At 41.1% G+C, this 21,788-nt stretch overlaps 2 protein-coding genes across 2 annotated transcripts in view; one reads left to right on the top strand and one right to left on the bottom strand.

Moving 5' to 3' along the window:
- Positions 1–3,033: 3,033 nt before the first annotated feature.
- On the top strand, positions 3,034–16,153 carry LOC134805308 (uncharacterized). The gene is made up of 3 exons (XM_063778625.1): positions 3,034–3,173; positions 13,899–14,082; positions 14,917–16,153. Exons 2-3 carry the CDS (start codon positions 13,964–13,966, stop codon positions 15,197–15,199), a joined length of 402 nt encoding a protein of 133 aa, XP_063634695.1. The 5' UTR covers positions 3,034–3,173; positions 13,899–13,963; the 3' UTR covers positions 15,200–16,153.
- A 136-nt stretch (positions 16,154–16,289) lies between these two features.
- Positions 16,290–21,788, bottom strand: part of LOC134805304 (procollagen-lysine,2-oxoglutarate 5-dioxygenase) — a 28,486-nt gene continuing 22,987 nt past the window's right edge. Inside the window, exons 11-13 of the mRNA XM_063778622.1 lie at positions 17,856–18,002; positions 17,077–17,191; positions 16,290–16,537 (exon numbers count right to left, since the gene is read on the bottom strand). Of these exons, the coding sequence (XP_063634692.1) occupies positions 16,368–16,537; positions 17,077–17,191; positions 17,856–18,002 (432 nt within the window). The 3' untranslated portion in view covers positions 16,290–16,367. The remainder of the gene's footprint in view (positions 16,538–17,076; positions 17,192–17,855; positions 18,003–21,788) is intronic.

A 21,788-nucleotide genomic window follows, 5' to 3' on the forward strand; every position in this document is an offset into this window, starting at 1 on the left:
GCTAGTTGTTATTAAGATACCTAGTCAAAGCAATGACGGACAGAGTACGAAATTACTTCCTATTTACAAGGGACCATTCCAAGTTGTAGAGGTACTAGGTCACGACCGGTACAAAGTGGCAGACATGCGAGGCGCTGAGAGGACCGCAAGGCGATACGAGGGCGTCACGTGTGCAGAGAATATGAAGCCCTGGGTTCGTATCGCTGACGCACAGGTCGACGAGGGCACCCCGGATGTGTAAACCGGATGTTGTCAGGTATGCTTTGTATCAATCATTAAAATGGTAATAAAAACAAATAACATGTTTTTTTGAAATCATTTTTATTACATGAAATATAGTTTACAATTATTGGACATCATTACATATTGCAGTAATTATTCTATGGATTATCTAATTATAAAAACATAAATCGTGTCTAATGCATAATGCTACGAATATGTGTATGTTACAGTGAAGATTAGCATGAGATTGGCCGCTGATGGAACAATAAAGCTAATAAAAACTGTGAATACAATATCGTTCATAATGCGTACATGATAAGTGTTATTTTTAATGTGTGTACTTGAGTTTATTGACCGATGAAGGAATAATAGACTCCTGAGCACACATTAGAAGAGTGAGCGTGTGGGTGTCAAAGCTAGCCGATGACGGAATAGCTAGGACACGGTGGCATACCTCACTCTTTGAAAGAGGTAAAACCTTACAAGTATGAGGATGATGAAGACTAATTTGTTATTTTCTTCGCAGCATATGCATCAGACTTGAACGCATTCGGGACGTAATGCGTACGTAGGAGGGCCGGATGTTGTCGCCGCGAGATGACAGCACTTGGTGACGTCGATTGACGTCACATCCGAACGAGCAGAGTGGGGCCGACGGGGTTCTCACGCCACCAAGTTGCAGTGGAAGGGAGAAGACCGGCGCGCCACACTTTTGTACTTGACTTCGAGCGAGAATGTTGTCTTGATTATTATTGTACTTTGTTGGATCAAATTAATTATATTGATTATTTATTGCGACCCTTGGCTTTCATTCTATAGGATGGACGAGTGTAGGGTTTTTGGTATTTAGCATACCTACTTAATTCGTTTTTAAAGTTAAGGGTAGTTTGAAATTGAAGACTGTTATTGGTTGGGTATAAAAAGAAACTACACTCGGCCGACGGGTCTCAGTTGGTTGTTGAGTCGGGCTAGCAAACGGTTGTCATAAGATGAGATTATTGTGTATTGGAACAAGACAAGATGAGATTATTGTGTATTGGAACAAGACAAGAAAATAAATGGATAAATATATTCAAGGGTGTTGTTATTTTACAATACATAGAAAACACCCATGACTCAGGAACAAATATTAGTGTTCATCACACAAATAAATGCCCTTACTGGGATTCGAACCCAGGACCATCGGCTTCGCAGGCAGGGTCACTACCCACTAGGCCAGACCGGTCTTCAAATCAATTGATACCTTTATTTTAGGTTATCGGACTTTTGCCGTTTTATTCGGACACCGTTACTGTTCGATACTTATTCAATTGATACCTTTATTTTAGGTTATCGGTCTTTTGCGGTTTTTCAGTCCCTGGCTCACTGGGCAACAACGGGTTAAAATAATAATCCCAAGAAGGAAGCACAATGTTGACAAGCATTCTTGACGTCTTTTCATTTCGAGGACTGCATTTTATTATGACAACATACGTCGCAAATTCTTACTTTTTCTCTTTCTTTTGATTGCCGTCAGTGGCATCAGTGTCGTCGGACAATTTTGACTGAATAGTACTTTTGTTTGTCATCAGTTGTCAGTGCAAATTTGGTGCAAATAGTAATTACTAATTACCGCGTAGGAAATCTCTTCAAAATGTTGGAATTTAATTTGATTATTACTACAGTTTTATTGCTACCAATATGCGAGGTAAAGTTTGTATTTGTTTGAATATACGTTGGTACAGTCTGCACTCACCATCAATAGTACCTGATAGACCGAGGTGCAAAACTGTCTGCCTCAGTATAATAGTTCAACATAATATTATTTTTATTATTATAACTTAGACTACTTAGAAAATGTTAGATGCGTTTGACGCGTAAGTACCTAACTTTTCTGCTGACCGTACAATACATAATTTACAGACCCTTTTAGTTTAGACAAACTAACTAGGTATTATTTTCCGAAAACTAACGGGAATTAACTTGAGACATAATTTCATTCAACAGTTTTTAATGATTCACGGTTCGTTTCACTAGACTTACCTATTGAGTATTGACACAATCTGATGTTTAAACAGATTATTTAAGCTAAAAAATAATGTGCAAAAACATGTAAAAATAGTGTGCTAGAACAGAAAATTGTTCCTATTTGATCCCTCCTAGCAGGGAAGAAAAGTGCCACGTTGATCCCTCCTAGCAGGGAAGAAAAAGCCCTTTTTCGAATTGGTGATGTGAAAAAAATCTTGCCGATAAGAAACCTTGATGAAAACAGAAAACTCTAAGCTAGCGGTCCCTACACTTTAACCCTTTTTCAGGCATAGTACGATTTATCGACCACATACACGCCAATAGAATTTGGTTGCGATGTATGGTTCAATTAGATTGCACTTTCGGTAAATGAAATGTGACTTGTCTTCAAATTATTAGGTACTCATCAAAGCTGGCTTAGTTGGAATATATTTGGATATTTTATTAGACAACCGTATATATTGGTGCAGCCTGGAAAAGGGTTAAACTTTATAGACTGGTTAATGGTTAAAAATCAAGTTTTGCGGCATTTATTACAGTGCGCTACACTAAGAAATTCGTCAAAGCAACACTTCCTCCTCTACACCAAATCAAATCATTGGTCAACACCAGGTACCTAATCTATTATTAAATGAAACATTGAGCATTGAAAAACATTAGGTGCATTACGTAGTGGTGGCGCTACTGCGCCAAAATTCCCTTTGGACCTTTTTTATAATAAAAACTCTACGGTGACTGCTGGCCACCTAGACATGACGCTGACATATTGACATACTGACAACAGACTTCACTCTTGTAAAATAAATCGCCGCATCCAGTACTGATTTTATTGTGATATTATAAGAATCCTGCAAGTTTAATATAATATATATCGCTCCGCCCGCTACAATATACTTAACAAGAAACCGCTTTTAATTTTGTGGACAAGGACGACGGACGAACGGGTAAGTCACCTGCGAGTATAAAATTTCTTTAGAACCGCACCGCAGTATCGGCTCCAGCTCCCGGATTCTCCGTATCCTCTAAATTCTAAAAGTTCACGACAATCTTTCATTTTTGGTCCTTTTCGAACCGCGTATTGATCCATATTTTATTTATTATATGTTCCGCCATTTCCGCTAATTTCATCTGTTTTATTTTTATAATTTCCGCATTTATATTCCAACATGTCTAAATTAGAGTTGGAAAATAAAATAAAAATTTTGAAGAGTAAGGAAGAGAAAAATATTAAACGTGTTTCGCGTATTTATGATGCTTCAAAAAATATTTCAAGTTTCGAATCGAGAAACAATGAGAAGTTTATGGCTGATTGTGAATCAATCGAAGAATTACGCGTTAAGGCTGTGCATCGCAAAATAACAGGATCTTAGAAAGATGGCAGTGGCTAGCCCCGGAAATAAACAGATGTGATTTTCGGATATATGTTTTTTGACTATATGATAAGAGATTTCATGCTAGTCGAAACACGAATGCTTAAAATTTTCTCGATAGAAAATAAATCCAAAGTTACCTCTTCATTTTCCTTAAGTACCTCAGTGCAACTAGAAAACACATCCATATCCAGCATAATCCACTTTAAAGTAAAGGTTTTCATCTCGTCTTAATTGTCATAGCAAAGAATATTTACTTATTATCATTATACCGACGGATTTATCATCGTTTATGATTTTATGAATTCAACTGAAAACGCCCATTTTACACAATTCGGCTTCTCATTCTGTCATGCGTCAAAGTCATAAGTGCATCCTTTATGCCAGTAATGTTAGATGGCCATCGGGCCTCAAAGAGGTAAGACCTATGTCAAATCGCGCAGCGCTCCGGATTACGTAAAATTTACATATCCAATAAACGATGAGTCGTAGCTCCATTGAGTAGTAACGGAATCGGAGGTCTACTACAGGTGGTGACATCTTTACAGGCCTATACGTTACGCATGTGTGCGTGTTTGCTTAGCTAAGTCAAAATATATACTCTTTGAACAATTACAACGGGTTAGGAAATTTCGACAGTTGTTGTAATGTATTGGTGGCTGTGTGATATAAGGCATCAGTGAAAATTGCGTCGCCTATGAGTGACCGATCTTCGGTTCTAACCTGAACCATCCTCAACTTTTTGTATTTTTTTTTTCGAAAATATCTATAAAAATATTATTTTTGCTTATCTTATTGTAATATAAAAATAAATCGTAAAATAAAATAATTAAAATTTTAAAATAAATCTTGTCTGTTTCATACGCAAATTAATTAAAATTATTGAAATATGTGTATTAATAAAATAATTACTTATGTTATTTTAATATTACGAAAAGTTTTATTCGTAAGTATTTATTCATACCTATTTGTTGTATCTTCTAGTCACATTATAATTATTTAAGTACCACTAAAAAAAGATCCCTACTTACAAAAACTCACACGGTTCGGGGTTCGAACCCGCGACCATAGGTTTGAAAGCCGCACGCCAGTACAATTTCACATACTTACCTAATTTCTAATTTATAATGAATAATGACAGGATACTGTGGAAAAAGTGAAATATGTAATACACTGTACTCTGTTACTATCATTATACAGTTTGTTTTAGCTTGACTAGGAGGAATGAGAAAAACGTGCCGAGCGAGAGGCTTAAATCTATCTGTCCCTTTCTTAAAGTTGCCAATTAAAGAAATGATGATTGGTTTATGACATTTGTTTTGATATTCATTGTTTCAACATATACTTGGTCAATCAGATCTTGTCAGTAGAAAAAGGCGGCAAATTTGAAAAATGTAGGCGCGAAGGGATCTCGTCCCATAGAAAATTTGAATTTCGCGCCTTTTTTTACTGTAAAGTTTTGCTTGACCAGCTATAATTTGTCGGTATTTTTGGCATACATTTAATTACTTTGACAAATTTTGCTTTTTAGTATGTTGCGATGACTCAAAACGTGTCGCCTGGGTTACCAGCGATTTTTATAATAAAACTTTATTGAGTCGAAAGAAATGGTTGTCTACTATACTGGGTGGAAAAAAATAATAGGCTCTGGAGGGAAAGTGCCTTAAAACCTTAAGTTGGCTCATTTTACTTAAATTAAGCATTCTTTTATTTTTTTAAGAAACATCTATAGTTGGTCAAGCAGATCTTGTCAGTAGAAAAAGGCGGCAAAGGATGATGTTTCGCTCCCATACAAGTTTGGCCAACACTCGCTAAACATGGGAGGTATATTATCAGGCTCTAAACATGAAATGGAAGTCCCGACAGTAATTAGAAATTCACGGACACTTCACAGAACATTATAAAAGCGGGATTTCTCTACGATTTTGAGGTTAGAAATTCTGCCGTAATGGGTATCAATAAGGTATCATCGTACGGATATGTTAAATATTATTATGCCTTATTACAAGGAAATAAGGTGCCGTAAATAGTGTAAACATATCCATGATATTAGGCATTTAAAGGCTGTCAAGGAACAAAAATCGAATGAGTTGATATTAGGTTAATAGATTTTTTTAAATACCTATGATAATACATACATTCAATATGCGTTCCATAAATTAATAAGCCATAACATGCGAACCGGAATAGAGTATAACAGTTAGAGCTATTTTATAGTAAAAATTGTTATAGCATCAAATGTAAAACCAATCACATAAGTAATAGTTATTTGTTTTACAAGGGGGCAAAGTTGTTGTTTAACCGCTCGTGCTAATATTGATACCCGAGCAAACGAAAGATCCCAAAGTTGAACCACGAGCGTAGCGAAAATAGAATCTTGAGCGTTGCGAGGGTTTCAAAGCACGAGAGTTAAACAAAATTTGCCTCCGAGTGAAACACAACATTTTTCACCACACCAACCCGAAGCAAATATTTAATGTAAAATATCAAACAAAATCAAACCAAATAAATCCAAATAAATGTTTTTAAATATTTATCATCCAAAATCATCATTTAAAAGTCAATTCTAACATAAGAAAACAACTCAAAATTTGCATTTGATTACTTTGCCTCACATGTGAATAAAATGCAACATTGCTATCAGTTTTTGAAGTGCAAAGTAAGCCTTTCCGAGCTGGTGTGGTGAAAACATATTTACTTCAGTTCCAGAGAGAGAAGGGAATATAGTAACCATCACAGGATTGTTATAATAAATTCAATAACTTTTCCAAAAAAGAAAGTTTGTTTATGTTTGCCTAAAAGGCAGTTAATAATAAACTTAAATTATTTCAAATAAATTAGGATTCTTAAGTTGTAGGTTTTTATCATATACGCAATTTATAAATAAGTTAGATATACATTTTCCCTTTACTTTTAGTTTAAGTATTTTAATGTATTTTTAACTACATAGTATAAATATTCGTGTTTTAGTTTAGTTACTTTAAACCTATTTTTGTGTTATTCATACCCTGATATCAAATAACGTTTTATAAAAAAAACAATAATCAATTTTAAAGAAGAAATAAACGACTCCAATGGGGAAAGCCGGTGAAAGTTAATTGTAAATTGGTGCTCATCTAGATTTCATACAATACCATCAAATAAATATGTAATAATTAATATGAAAACACAATCCATAGCGACTCTATTCGTTCTATATTCGTTCGCTATTCACACGCTATTCACTTTTGACGTAAGTCATTTGGGCATGTTACAATTAAAGTCATTGGAAAAAAAAGTTTTTACTGTATCGCAGTTCTGTTTGCAATTTTGATACTTAGTGCTTAAAACAGTATGTCGTTAGTGGTATGAATGTTTTTCTTTGAAGAACATTCTAAGTAAGCGTTATTAGCATCAACCATCAGGAACATCGTAGAAATGTATTCTGCTGCCATACATTTTTGTTTAGCTCTAGACGTCCATTTATAAACTGTCATTGATTCTATGTAATGGCGCAGGATGTGTTGATTTGGTTTAATTACTCTTTTACTTATTTTTGTTACTAAGAAGTGTCCGTTGGAATCTAATATATGTATGAGATTGTAAGAAATATGATTAAATTTATCATATATATGTCGGCGGCCGATCGTAAGATCAGGCATATCGTGAAATTCCTAGGCATATCGTGAAACGTGAAAATCTTTGACTCGTTCCCTGAGTCGACGGAGCCCTGCGGGCTCCTATTTCTGGGCAGTTTGCCCTTCGGGCATCTGAAGCAACCTAACGAACCTATCCTACCTATGTATTGGTTTAATGTGACTATCGTCAAAACATTACACAGGAACATTACGATCTGCCTGATCTTACGATCGGCCTACGACATATATATGCTTATCGAATGGTAGGCTAAATTCGGCGTGATCCTTTGAAAAATGTAGGCGCGAATAGAAGGATATCGTCTCATTGACCAAAGTATTTAACTATCTATCGGTGTATATACCTATGTACTTAGAAGTCTAAAATATCGTTTATAATAATAATAATAATCTCCTCACAAGCGTCATCGGGCGATGAATTTGCCACTGCGCCCGATACCAGCGAGTCGAGCGACGAGTGCGGGCCGCCGCCGCCGCCGCCACGACCACCAGCGCGACGCGGGCGGCCACCGCTGCCGGCACGCTTGGGGCCTGCGGGACATCATGCTCCGCCCACGGTTCCCGCTGCCGGTGGTGTAGTGCGTCGCATGCGATGGTCTCAAACAATGAATGAGAACGTCATGCGCGCCTACTATGGGGCTACAGAGGGGGGAACCGACTTATGCGCGTACCGTGTCCGAATGCTTCCACTGTTTCAGGCCCTCGAACCAACCATAGACGTGACTGCGCAACGGCTATCGGATCAGGTGCGAGTCATCCAGCGGCTAAAGCGGTTGGATGACTCGACACTTGATCGGCTTCGCCTGGAGGCTCTCTCTACTCGCGCAGCTTCCACCTCGGTGCGAGACCCGCCCGCCACATCGCCGGATCCGGTGCCGGCACCCGACCAGGCACCGGAGGCGCCGCGGGTAGATCTCTGTGCCGACGAGGAGGAGTTCGCGCAGAGTGTGAGTAGTACAGCCAATGAGCAACTGAGGAGGACTTTGGATGAGGCGATTACGCAGTATCGCTCCACACCCAATATTAGGCCACGATTACCACGTTTGCCTATGAATAGACACAATCTAGCGCTAATGGGAGCCCTAAACGCTTTACTAGAGCCATATTTGCGGACTAGTAAAGATTTAGATGATACGCACGCGATCATGTATTGCGGAGCCATCGCGGCGTGCCGTGTTGCACGAGTCAAGTTTCCGGACTCTGAACGTGCACCTAGGACCGCCGGGGGTGCCCCCGCATGGCAAATACGGATCGAGCGACGTATCAGCTCTTTTAGGACTCTTATCGCAAAGCTGATCTGCTTCAGGGGGGGCAACAATCGCCCCCGAGTAATGCGCTTTGTAAACCAGGCATTCGCGGGGACGGATATCAGGCCCAGCGACTACATGGCCAACATTACGGAGCGCATCGACTTTCTAAAGCAGAAAGTCTATGCATGGGCAAACCGTATTCGCCGCTACAGAGAGCGTGTGGACCGATTCCAGCAGAACCGTCTTTTCCAGAGTGACCAAAGGAAGATGTACCGAAAGTGGGAGGAAACCAACCCTCGTGCGTCCGACTCGCAGCCACCGGAGGCTACTGTCATGAATGACTTCTGGCGTAGCATCTGGTCAGTGCCTGTCGGACACACCGAGGGGAGTTGGATGAGTGTTGTCGAGCGTGAGTGCGAGTCCATCGAACCTATGGGGGCAGTCACCATCAGCCCCGATGACGTAAGTTGTGCCATTCGCACGGCCCAGAACTGGAAAAGTCCTGGGCCGGATGGATTGCACAACTTCTGGCTAAAATGGTTCCGATGCTCACACTCCTGCTTGGCAGCACAATTTCAACAAGCCCTCGAGCTTGGTTCTCCCCCACCTTCCTTAACAACTGGTGTCACCTTCCTGCTCTATAAGTCCGGTAGTACCACGGAAGCGAAGAACTACAGACCCATCACATGCTTGCCTACACTCTACAAGCTCCTTACATCCATTTTGAGAGCAAAAATCAACGCGCACATTGTCGCAAACAATATTTTGGCCTCTGCTCAAAATGGATGTAGGGTTGGGTCCCGTGGTACTAAAGAGCTCCTCCTCATAGACATGACCATCTGCCAACAAATCCGGCGGAACAGGGGGGCCCTCTCAGCAGCCTGGATTGACTACAAGAAGGCCTATGATTCGGTGCCTCACTCATGGCTGGAGAGGGTCTTAGAGCTGTATAAAGTTGATACAGCTTTAAGAGCCTTTCTAAGCGCGTGTATGAGGCAATGGACCACAGTCCTTCGTCAACCAGGAGGCGGGGATGGGAGCCCTGGCCCGCAGGATTTTATAAGGATTGAGCGAGGAATATTTCAGGGTGATAGTCTGAGTCCTCTGTGGTTCTGCCTAGCTCTGAATCCTCTCAGTACCTTGCTGAAGGATTTAGAACTAGGTTGCCGGCTTCGGAGAGGGGGTGAAGTCATTTCTCACCTTCTGTACATGGATGATCTCAAATTATTTGCACCAAATAGCCAAGACTTGGTGGAGCTACTGAAAACTACCGAAGTCTTCAGTAATGCCATCAACATGGAGTTTGGTGTCGATAAATGTGCGGTTATGCATGTACAGCGGGGGAAAGTTGTAAATTCAACAAATTTACAACTTTCTGAGACAATGTCTTTCAGATCCATCTCTGAATCAGAAACCTATAAATACCTTGGCATGTCACAGTCGTTGGGTATTGAGGAAGAAGGTATTAGACGGTCGGTGAAGGAGCGCTTTTTCAGTCGGCTCACAAAAGTACTCAACAGTCTTTTGTCAGGAGGCAACAAAGTGCGCGCCTTCAACGCCTGGGTAATGCCTCTACTCACATACTCCTTTGGCATACTAAGGTGGACTCAGACCGAGCTGGATGCCCTGGATCGGAGGGTCCGACAGCTGCTCACCACTCACCGTATGTTGCACCCACGCTCGTCTGTTATGAGATTGTACATCCCACGGAAATGTGGAGGTCGCGGCTTTCTAAACACCAAAAATCTCCACAACCGTGAGGTGTACAATCTCAGGAATTATTTCCTCAACAACGAGTGTGGGATGCATTGTGATGTGGTGGCAGCTGACAAGGGCCTCACGCCGCTCTCCTTGGCGAACGAGAACTGGCGCAAACCTGTAGTACTAAGCACCGAGGACCGCAAGGCGGTATGGAAGGATAAGCAGCTACACGGGCGGTTCTACAAGGCCCTCACGGGACCCGATGTGGACCTGCTCGCGTCGGTGAACTGGTTACGATTCGGGGACCTCTTCGGAGAAACCGAGGGTTTTGCCTGTGCAATTGCGGACGAAGTGATGATGACGAACAACTATCGGAAATATATCCTGAAGGACGGTACGGTCGACATTTGTCGGGCATGCCGCCGTCCCGGAGAGTCACTCAGGCATATTATCTCCGGTTGTTCTCATCTTGCTAACGGCGAGTACTTGCACAGACATAACCTCGTAGCCAGAATTATTCACCAGCAGCTTGCCCTCCTATACGGCCTTGTGGACCGCGAAGTGCCGTACTACAAGTACTCACCTGCGCCAGTTCTCGAAAATGGTCGTGCCACGCTCTATTGGGATCGATCTATCATCACTGACAGGACTATTGTAGCCAATAAGCCTGACATCGTGCTGATAGATCGATCGCAGCGCCGGACCGTGCTCGTCGACGTCACCATCCCCCATGATGAGAATCTCGTGAAGGCCGAGAAGGACAAGTCCAGCAAGTACCTAGACTTAGCCCACGAGATAACCGCTATGTGGGATGTTGACTCGACGATCATTGTTCCTATAGTCGTGTCAGCGAACGGTCTCATAGCGAAGAGTCTCGACCAACACCTAGAGAGACTCTCGCTGGGTGGTTGGATCAAGGGTCAGATGCAGAAGGCGGTAATTTTGGACACGGCGCGTATAGTACGTCGATTCCTCACTCTGCGGCCCTGACCACCGGCAGCTTGGACCCTGCCCCGCTGCCGGCGGCACCCTAGGTTAGGTTTTTTATAATGTGTTTATATATTTTTGTTATGTTTTGTAAGTGTTTTTATATTTTACTTTTATACTCACATTGTAAAACCCTAACCTAAGACCCTAATTGAATAAAGAGAATAATAATAATGAGTTGGTGGCAAATAAGCTTACGGACCTCCTGATGGTAAGCTTTCGCCGTAGCCTATGGACGCCCGCAACCCCAGGGTTGTAGCAATCGCGTTACCGACATACCTTTCTTGAAGAACCCCACACCCACACTGATGGAGCTCCAGGAGAAAACCTCGGCAGGGAGCGTCCGCGGGAGGGGCCTCACACTGCGCGATAATGTGAGGATGAACACCCTACCGACGGCGAGCGGTACGGTGATAGAAAGCGGCCGTTGGCATCATGTCAAACAATTTTTCAAAGCACAGCCCATCATTGTACAAGCGGTAGAACACACATATGGAGATACGATATATTTATACTACGTACATGAATAAAATGTAATTCCATATCAATAAGGTTGTAATTTGCATTTAGTGACCGTAAATCCCAAGTAAATCTATTTTCATCATATTTTAATATTTTACCAAAAATAATCTTCTCTCTTTTCTTGTGTTATTTTCTTATTATCAATACTCTTATAATACTTACAATTAACTATGCTGTTAGCATCTTCCAAAAATCAACAATAAAAACTTGCTACGTAGTCTTAAGTTTATTACAACAATATATGTAATTATTTTATTATTTGCCATTAGTAACAACGCCATCTATTTCTTTTCTGTCCGAATTTAAGTTCCTGGCGGACCGCGTTACGCGTTATGGTAGTTAACTGTTTTGAAGTTAGATGGAGTTCAAGTGCACCGCGAAGCGCTTCCATGTGTGCGTGCTAGCGGGGGGGACGAAGCTAGCGGGTGTGGCTTACGAAACGCTATTCGCGGCTTTGGTAGGGCCTTAATTTCGAAACAATTCTCGACGATATTAACAAATATACAATGTCTCTCATGCCTGGCTCTGAACCTGATTATGCAGCCCTAGATTCTTTCGGGGATATGTATTCGCCAATTAAACGCGCTCGCAATAATATTATTAAAATGTCATCACCGCAAATAAATACGGAAAATTGGCCCATATTAAGGCCAACATACATGACAATAACCAGTTGTCTGACGCGCAACGTGTGCAATACCTTGTTAGCTAATTAACAAATAACGCTTTAAAATTAACTGCTGGCATAATGCCTAATGGTGAAACTTACTACATAATTTGGAACAGTCTCGTCAAAAAGTATCAAAACAAACGCGCTTTGGGTACTTATTACTTGAACAATATACTCGATCTCAAGCCATGCACAAATAATTCCAGCAGCCTTAACAACTTCATTGAGAAGTATTCTGCGTCTATCTCTGCACTTAAGCAGTTAGACATCCCTGATTTGACCGATTTTATATTTTTAAGTTGCGCCTTGAGGACCAGCGCTGGCATTATAGCTAGCATTATGCTGAGTTGGGTCCATTTCGTGATGCACACTTATTGATGTCTTATTTCCTTGCTGTTGTTGTCTGTACATGTTCGTACATGTTTTGTGAACGTCACAAATAAATATCTTTTTCTCAAAAATGGACGGCAAAGTCGACTTTGCCGTTTAAAAAATAGGTTGCGAAGCGCGTAGTTTATGGTCAGTCAAAAATTAAAAAGTTAAAAACATTGCAGTCTCGATTTTGGGACTGCAATGTTGCATACAAATTCCATTATTTGTCGAGTTCCAAACTTTTTAAAAGTTGAAATGGCCATATCAAATGAAGGCACAGGCCCATTAAACAGTCAAACAGATGATTAGTACCGCGACTATTTAGCTGTCTCAAATAGGTTGGCGTATTTTCGGCAGAAAAATACACTTCTATTTTTTTATTAAAAAAATAAAACGGCAGCAAAGCTCATTTTTTCAATTGTTTCTACTTTTTTCTGTGAAAATATATACGTAAGAAAGTTGCTTTTGTAAAATATTTCTATGATATTTATATTTCTTGCACCATTTTTGAGAAAAGCACTATATATGACTCGGCTGGAAGGCTACTTGCTGGCTTCGGATTCAATTAAACGGACTCCCAAGGTCGTCCGTTTAAAACGAATCCTCAGCCTGCAAGTAGCTACTTCCGAGCCTCGACAATAATGTACTATTATCTTATCTTTATCTATACAAATCTCGGCGAGAAACGGGGTTGCCGGGCGCGTATCCCTATTAGCGTTGAAAATGTCGGGATAAAATCAAATGACTTTTTCGGGAATTTATTAAATTTTCGTTTTTTTCGGATTTTTAAAGAAAAGACCAATAAGTCATTAAAGTAAATGACAAAACTGTGACAACTGAACTGAACTGACGCCGATCCGGTGTCAATGGCAAAGTAAGTCTATAATCATTCAATCGGTTATTTTTCTTAATACTCACCCGTATTAAGAAAAATAACCGATTGAAACCTGCTTGAATCGTTTTTTTTTTCAGAAAAATTGAAGCGGTAAATCTCATGGTTTTTTTCCGTAAAAATCCGAAAAAAAACGAGCCGTTTGGAAAGAAACGGAAATTTTCAACGCTAATCCCTACATCTACTTGGCCTGCAATCCTTCGTTTCCCGGCCTCTCTACGGTAATGTATGTAGGTACTATTAAACACTGTTTTCTATCGAATATTTCAGAACTAAGGCAGAATAAACCAATACAGAACGAGTTTCATGTTATTGTAAATAGCTTTGATGTGGGAATGACAGCGTTGGTGATTGCCGGAGCAGTGCAGGCACAGGACAAGTTTCCACAACTAGACCCGAAACTTGCCCATTACCACACCGCTGCCTGGAGGTGGACCTTAAGGCAGTTGACTCTGTAAGTACCTACTATACTATTAAACCAACTGCTTACCATACCTAATATATACGGATAAGTAATCCCAAATAAGCTAGAGTTAGATAGATCATCAAAAGTTGCGCGTAGATGGATATCAAGTACAGTCGAGGACATAAATATGTATACATTTTTTCACCTTATTTCAATGGGTTAAGGTGAAGAAATGTATACATATTTATGTCCTCGACTGTACCTATCTAAAAATTCAGTTAAGTACTTATTGGTTTTAAAAAGTAGGTAGGTACGTAGGTACAGGTATAGGTAGGTATTATAGTCTAGACTCTATAGTGAAGTTCCTAAAATACGGCGTTGCGTGAACAAATGATTTCCTTTGGCAGGATTCGTCCTTAGGACTTAGGTCCCAAGGATGGATTTAAGAAGTGGAGCCTGAATATATTTATTTATATATATATATTTCGGGGATCTCAGAAACGGCTCTAACGATTTTGATGAAATTTGCTAAATGGGGGTTTTCGGGGGCGAAAAATCGATCTAGTTAGGTCTTATCTCTGGGAAAACGCATATTTGAGTTTTTTGAGTTATTTCGTTGAAAATATGATACTAAACTTCACTTAGAACTTAAACAATTATTAACCTCAGACGTCGCCGACGCTTAAACCCCCCCCCCCCCCCCCCCCCCACCTGCATCAAAAACTAGGTGGCTCCACTTATTAAACACAAAGATTATTTTCTGCCACAGATCTTTTATTCAGAGAACGCATTAGTTGACCGTTTTATGACCTGAGCCTAAACACACTCGACTATTAACTGTCCATGTTATTGAACTAATCCACAACGATTATTGTTATCCAGATACCCGGAACTTAAGAAGTTTTGCCAATTGCACAAAGTATGGCGTCGACGATTCCACTACGAGGATGTGTTCGTACCCGAATGGTTAAAAAAAATGTTGGTATGGGTTGATGACACCTCATGGGATAAAGAAGAAAATATCACTCAGCGGTACAATATATACGCAAAACGAGAATTTAACAAGGCAGATAGATATCCACCCAAGAAATTCGTTTCAAATGAATCATTCAGCAATTCAACCAGTACATTCTATCCAGGCAAATTTGAAAAAACACTATATTAGACGTGATCATAAGTGATATCAACTGAAATCATAAATGAAACAAAAACTGAGCCAAACGAAAAAATATTTGGGAAATTAAGAAATTATGAAACACGTCATTTTCATAGCAAGTATAATATTATATTATTAATAATTAAAAATACAAGGCCTTGAATACCTACGTACCACTGGTTATCTAGTAGGAACAAGATATAAAGACAATGAATTCCAACGGAACCCAAATTACACGGCTACGGTTTATTAATAATTCAATACTGTTCTCTAAACAAGGCCCTAGTCTTAATAAATGCTCAAAGTAGGCAATTTCTTATTAATTAACTCAGCTTTACATACTACTGCACAGTACTTACATGTATTCGTTATGATAACTAGAGAGGCAAGACAACCTAACTGATAGGTCCTTATAGTGTATTGGTTTTGAAAGTCACCTCAAGCTGACCACCGCGCCGGTAAGATATGATCGAATTGCACACAGCTACAACTTTTATAAGTACCTACACTCTCTTTAGACTTGCATAGGTACATCCGAAATATGTTTTAGTAAAACATAATAATGTAAATTCTTACAATTCTTATTAGTCAATTCGATCAATTGTTCAGTTTACAATAAGTCTTTGGCTTAATTAATCATTATTGAAAAGTATAATTAAATCATTAATGAAACGAATTAAAAGTATAATTAGATTTTAGTAGATTATTCATTTCATCAGATATAAAATGATTGTTTTGTCATTTCTTAATTACTAATTACTGAACTATAGACACAATTTGTACCTATCCATTTGACAAGACTCTGCGTACCACAAAAAGGCGATATCTACACATTATTACAACGACCCAGTATGTAATGTAATATGTACGACCCAGAACAAATTCGTTTTTAAAACAACATACTTTTTAGAATATCATGTACTATTAATGTTTTTTTTTTAATTAATACGAAACTTATGGATTTACATTTACACATAAGGTCACAATTTTTTTAATACAAAGTACATATTCTGTCATATACAACATGGCATGTAGGACAGATTTACTTTTTGCCTGTTAGTATTTATTACGAGATATAAATACTAACACCCGGCAATTATTATTGGCAGGTGTTTGGCAACCGTGATACTCTGTGTGTAGCGATCGAGTAGCGTTGAGAGTGGGCAGGGCAGGGAGTTCACGGGTCGACGAAGGAGATCATGATGTAGCGCGTGCCGGCCGTGACGCGCAGGCCCTCGTGGTAGTGCGTGAGGCGGCCCGGGTGCATCAGCAGCCAGCCGGGCCGCGTGTCCGTCACTGAGCAGTTGTAGCGCAGGAAATGGCAGCCGCCACCCTCGTAGTCCAGCTCTACAACCACACATTATAAACTTTACATACCCATAACGTTATACGTTCATATCTGACGATGTACCTTTCTTGTATGAAATAGGTCAATACTGCGTTAATTTGTTACCTACTCAATGTGGCATTGGCAACTGTAGGAAATGACACGGACTCTACTGCTAATAGGAGCCTATTTTTCTAATAAAACAATACAAAATACAAGTACCTAAAGAGCTGCAACAAATTTCACCCTTAATTTGACGTGTAAAATACTGGACATATGTTCAGAATCATTAATGATAATGAGCGACGCGTCGAGGAGACTCAAACTCACAACCTTCCGTATTTTCTTCATGTGAATCATCATTCATTCAAGCATCTGAATTTAAGCAGTTCAAGCAATCGCGATAATTAATCAAACATAAAAAACTTGTGAGCAATGGCTACCTAGGGCGTGAGTTCGTACATTTATTCGCATAATATATGCGCGCTATTTCATGTTAACTTAAAATCGAGTTGAGATATGCGGATAGTGTGATTAGTTGTGTTGGTGTGATACTAACTGGGCGTGTTGAGGGCCAGGTTGATTGTGTAGGTGGAGGAGTCGTGGTGCGGCCGCAGCGAGGGCTGCTCGTCGGGCCGGTAGCGCACCACGAAGTTCATCAACGACACCGGCGGCTGCCAACATACACCACTTATTATGTCAAACAAGAGAAAAAATATATAATAATTAATAACCCTTTTCCAGGCATAGTACGGTTTATCGACCACATACGCGCCACTAGAATTTCAACTTTAGCATTCCGATTTAAAATTCAAATTAGATTGCACTTTCGGGAAATTTTACTTGTCTTCAAATGAATCATCAAAGGTGGATTAATCGGAATATATTTGGATTATTCGGGAAAACCGTAGATCGGTGCGGCCTGGAAAAGGGATAAACTTAAATATAGGTAGGTATTCTTTTTTCCTAAATAATTCTGGGTAATTAATTTTCTTGCGTTTAACCTTTTGGACGCCAATGACCGATATATCCGCACCGCAGGTTCAACGCCAAAGATAGACCACCACAAACCACAGAGCAACATAGACCTACGTGCATATATACCAGCAACATAGACCTACGTGCATATATGCAAAAAGTTCAATTTCAGTTTTGACACTTCGGTGACGTGGCGTCCTAGTGACAGCTTTTGTATTTGACACGGCGTCGAAAAGGTTAACATATGTTCCTTCAGTATACTGTGTAACTCGTTGCTGGTCCACGACCACTTGGCTTGCGCCAACTGGCACCGCATAGCACCCGCCATAGTCTCTTGAACAGTAGATGTGAACCACTCACGTTGTGATAGTAACCGATGAAGACCATCTCCTGCAGGGGACGCACGTACTCCTTCAGAATGTGCAGCCAGTGCTTGTCCAGGCCCACTTGCGTCATGTGGATGTCCCGCGTCGGCACCGCCTCGTACCCGCCCTCCAGACGTTTGTCCTGTCGAACAGTATTAGGTACATCGATTATTGTGAGATAAGCTAGCGAGGGCATGACAGTAAAGGCATTGAGACGGGACAGGCAAATGTCAGCAACTATTAGGTACGTATAATTTTAAGCAAGTTATAAGCAGGCTCCGAAGTTTTCATAACACTGATATTAATATTTAAATTAAAGTCATACTCATTCTCATTTAATGATTTCGTCCTAAAATGCCTTTTTAAACATCCTAAGCACGTAATAAAACATTGAAATTGTGCTATATTTTTACTTAACTATCTAGTTAAACATACTATTTAGGTGTCCGTGCCTTCGCTTGAACCACATATGAGATTACACCCTTGTAACTCAGCCCTAATCTAGCGAATTTATCAACTAGTAGCGCCATCTATCGCACTACTCATGTACTAATGTCGCCCGGTTGCCAGCGCTCGGCTGCTTGCTCTCCAGTACGCTTTTGTAACTCAGCCGAGCAACACGTGTACAAAGCAAGTTTAGAAGATCGAGAAATTTCACATTCCGCTCGGTGCCCATGGCCCAGCGACGAGACGCAGTGACCTTCCTACAGGCACCATCATAAAAAGTACGGGAACTTACGCCTCATGGCGTCGTCCCGTGAGACGACATGGCGTCGTCCCGTGAGACGACAGGCGTTGTCCCGTGAGACGACAGGAGTCGTCCCGTGAGACGACATGGCGTCGTCCCGTGAGACGACAGGCGTCGTCCCGTGAGACGACAGGCGTCGTCCCGTGAGACGACATGGCGTCGTCCCGTGAGACGACAGGCGTCGTCCCGTGAGACGACAGGCGTCGTCCCGTGAGACGACAGGCGTCGTCTTGTGAGACGACAGGCGTCGTCCCGTGAGACGACAGGCGTCGCCCCGTGAGGCGACATGGCGTCGTCCCGTGAGACGACAAGCGTCGTTCCGTGAGACGACATGGCGTCGTCCCGTGAGACGACATGGCGTCGTCCCGTGAGACGACAAGCGTCGTCCCCTGAGACGACATGGCGTAGTCCCGTGACTCGTGAGAAGACATGGCATCGTCTCATGAGACGGCATGGCGTCTTCCCGTGACAGTACATGGCATCGTCCTGACAGACGACATGGCAGCGTCTTGTAAGATAAAGAGCATCGTCTTGTTAGAAGACCTTGTGACATTCCGCTCGGTGTCCGTGGCCCAGCGATGAGACTAAGTGAGCTCCTATAGCTATCGTCATAAAAAGACTACGGGTGTAAATGGCACATGGCTTCGTCCCGTAGGACCGCAAGCGTCATTTATTTATTTTTATTTATTTAAACTTTATTGCACAAAGTATATACAAAAATGTACAAATGGCGGACTTAATGCCAAATGGCATTCTCTACCAGTCAACCATAGGGCCAAACAGACATCTACAATTGGTGCAGAGAGAGAAATATACCTATTCAGTGAATATAAAAAAAGCAAACTATACATATAAACTACATAAATAAATAAAATATATATAAACTACTACATATTTATACAATACATACTATAAATATAATAATGATGGATATTATTCGAACTCTTGTTTTAGCAAATGCTTACGCAACAACCGCTTAAAAGAAAACTTACTTGGAGCTTGTCTAATATTTAGAGGGAGTGAATTCCAAAGACGACTAGCCTGGACGGCGAAAGAATTAGTCATAAAACCAGTACGGTGAGAAGGTATGGTCAGTTTGAGAACGCGGGAGGTACGCAGCTCACATCCTGGACGAGGAGTATCGAAGACGAATTTACTTTTGAGATATCCAGGAGCAGAAGGCTCAAACAGGATCGAAAATAGGATACAAAGGATCCGAAAGGACCTACGAAGACGGATGGAGAGCCAGTGGAGCTGCCGGCGGTAAAAGGAGACATGATCGTATTTACGAAGTCCAAATATAAATCTAATACAGTTATTGAGTAGACGGTCTAGTTTATTGAGTGATTCCTGAGTGGCATTAGTAGTACACACATCCCCGTAATCAATTATTGGTAACACTAAGGACTGCACTAACATTTTTTTCGTGCTTACAGGCAGAAAGTTTTTAAATTTATATAGAGTTCTAAGTGTACCTGTGACCTTCCGACTTGTCTCCGAGAGCTGACCAGACCAGGAAAGGTTGGAATCTAAAACTAATCCGAGATTCTTAACCCGACTGCTCACCGGAATTACAGTATCCTCAAAAAGGATCGGAGCAACAGGTACTGTACTCAACCTAGACATTTGCCACTGGCTACCTAAAATTATGGCTTGGCATTTAGCTGGATTTACACAAATGCCAAAGCTAGCAGACCACTCGGCGATGTAATCCAAGTCAGCATTTATTGATGAGATAGCCGTGTTTATATCTTCCACGCCAACTTGCGCGTACAGCTGAAGATCGTCTGCGTACAAATGGTAAGAGCATCGAATCTTGGCGGTAATAAGATTAATAAAAATTGAAAAGTGAAAAGGAGAGAGAATACCGCCTTGAGGTACTCCAGTACTCAGTTCAGACCAATCAGATAACGAGCGGCTGGCACGGACTGCCTGGGCTCTATCGGAAAGATATGAAAAGAACCACTTTGTGGCATCTGAAGAAACCTGCAAATGAGTAAGAGTAGCCAAAAGTAGGTCATGGTCTACCGCATTAAAGGCGTTGGAGAAATCTATCAGCACTAACACCGTAACTTTGGAAGATTCCATACCGAGTCTTATGTCCTCTGTAACTTTAAGTAGAGCGGTGGTGGTGCTGTGTCCAGACCGGAAACCAGACTGCAGCGGTGAAAGGAGACTGTTGCTATGAACAAAGTGTGAGATCTGTTTGTGGGCCGCGGCCTCCAGTATTTTGGACAGAAACGGGAGAATAGATATGGGACGAAAGTGGCTAAGTGAGCTCGGATTATTAATTTTGGGGAGTGGGATGACAAACGCCTTACGCCAGCATGATGGGAAAACGCCAGTGAGTAGAGAAGTATTGACTATGTGAGCAATAACTGGCAAGACGCTGTCCAGAATGTGAATAATCATAAGACGACTGACATTATCATGGCCAACGGCCTTAGATTTAATTGATACTATAATTTTGCGGATTTCTTCAATGGCGACAGGAGAAAAAGTAAAAGGAACGATATCTGGAGAAGTAAAAGAGGCAATGAGAGATAAAGTTTTGAATTTAATTAATGGATTGAGAGTTGATGTTTTAGAAAAATGCGAATTTAACTGGTTTAATGTAAAAGAAGAAGAATCTATATCAGGTTTACCTTTACCAATGCCAAGCGATCTCAAAAATTTCCAGGTGTCAGCAAGGGATGAGTTCAAGACATTTTCGTGGATATGCCGACGCTTTGCTGCCCTTACCGTTTGGTTACAGCGGTTTCTAGCAGCTTTAAAAAGACCCCAGTTACCCTCACTCCGATCCTTCTTGTATTTACGAAACGCTTTATCCCGTTTAGCCATCGCCATCCGAACATCCCTTGTGATCCAAGGAGCAGGCGGTCGCCTCAGTCTCACTGCGCGAACCGGCGCGTGTGCATCAAATAACTTTAAGAGAGAGGAGTTAAAATTGGCTACTTTCTCATCTACAGTTGATGCACCCAACGCGGCAGCCCAATCAGCCGAAGCGGCGTCCCGCTTCAAAAGATTTATATCAAGTCGGGCAAAGCTCCGCAAATGTACGACTACCGGTTTTGGTTTGGGTGGCTTGACTTTATATGTTAAGAAAATCAAATCGTGGCGTGAGAAGCCCGGTGCCAGAAACTGGCCAGAGTTAATAACGTTATCTAACGACGATGTCAG

Source organism: Cydia splendana, chromosome Z (genome assembly GCF_910591565.1).
Source record: "Cydia splendana chromosome Z, ilCydSple1.2, whole genome shotgun sequence".
Lineage (NCBI taxonomy): Eukaryota > Metazoa > Arthropoda > Insecta > Lepidoptera > Tortricidae > Cydia > Cydia splendana.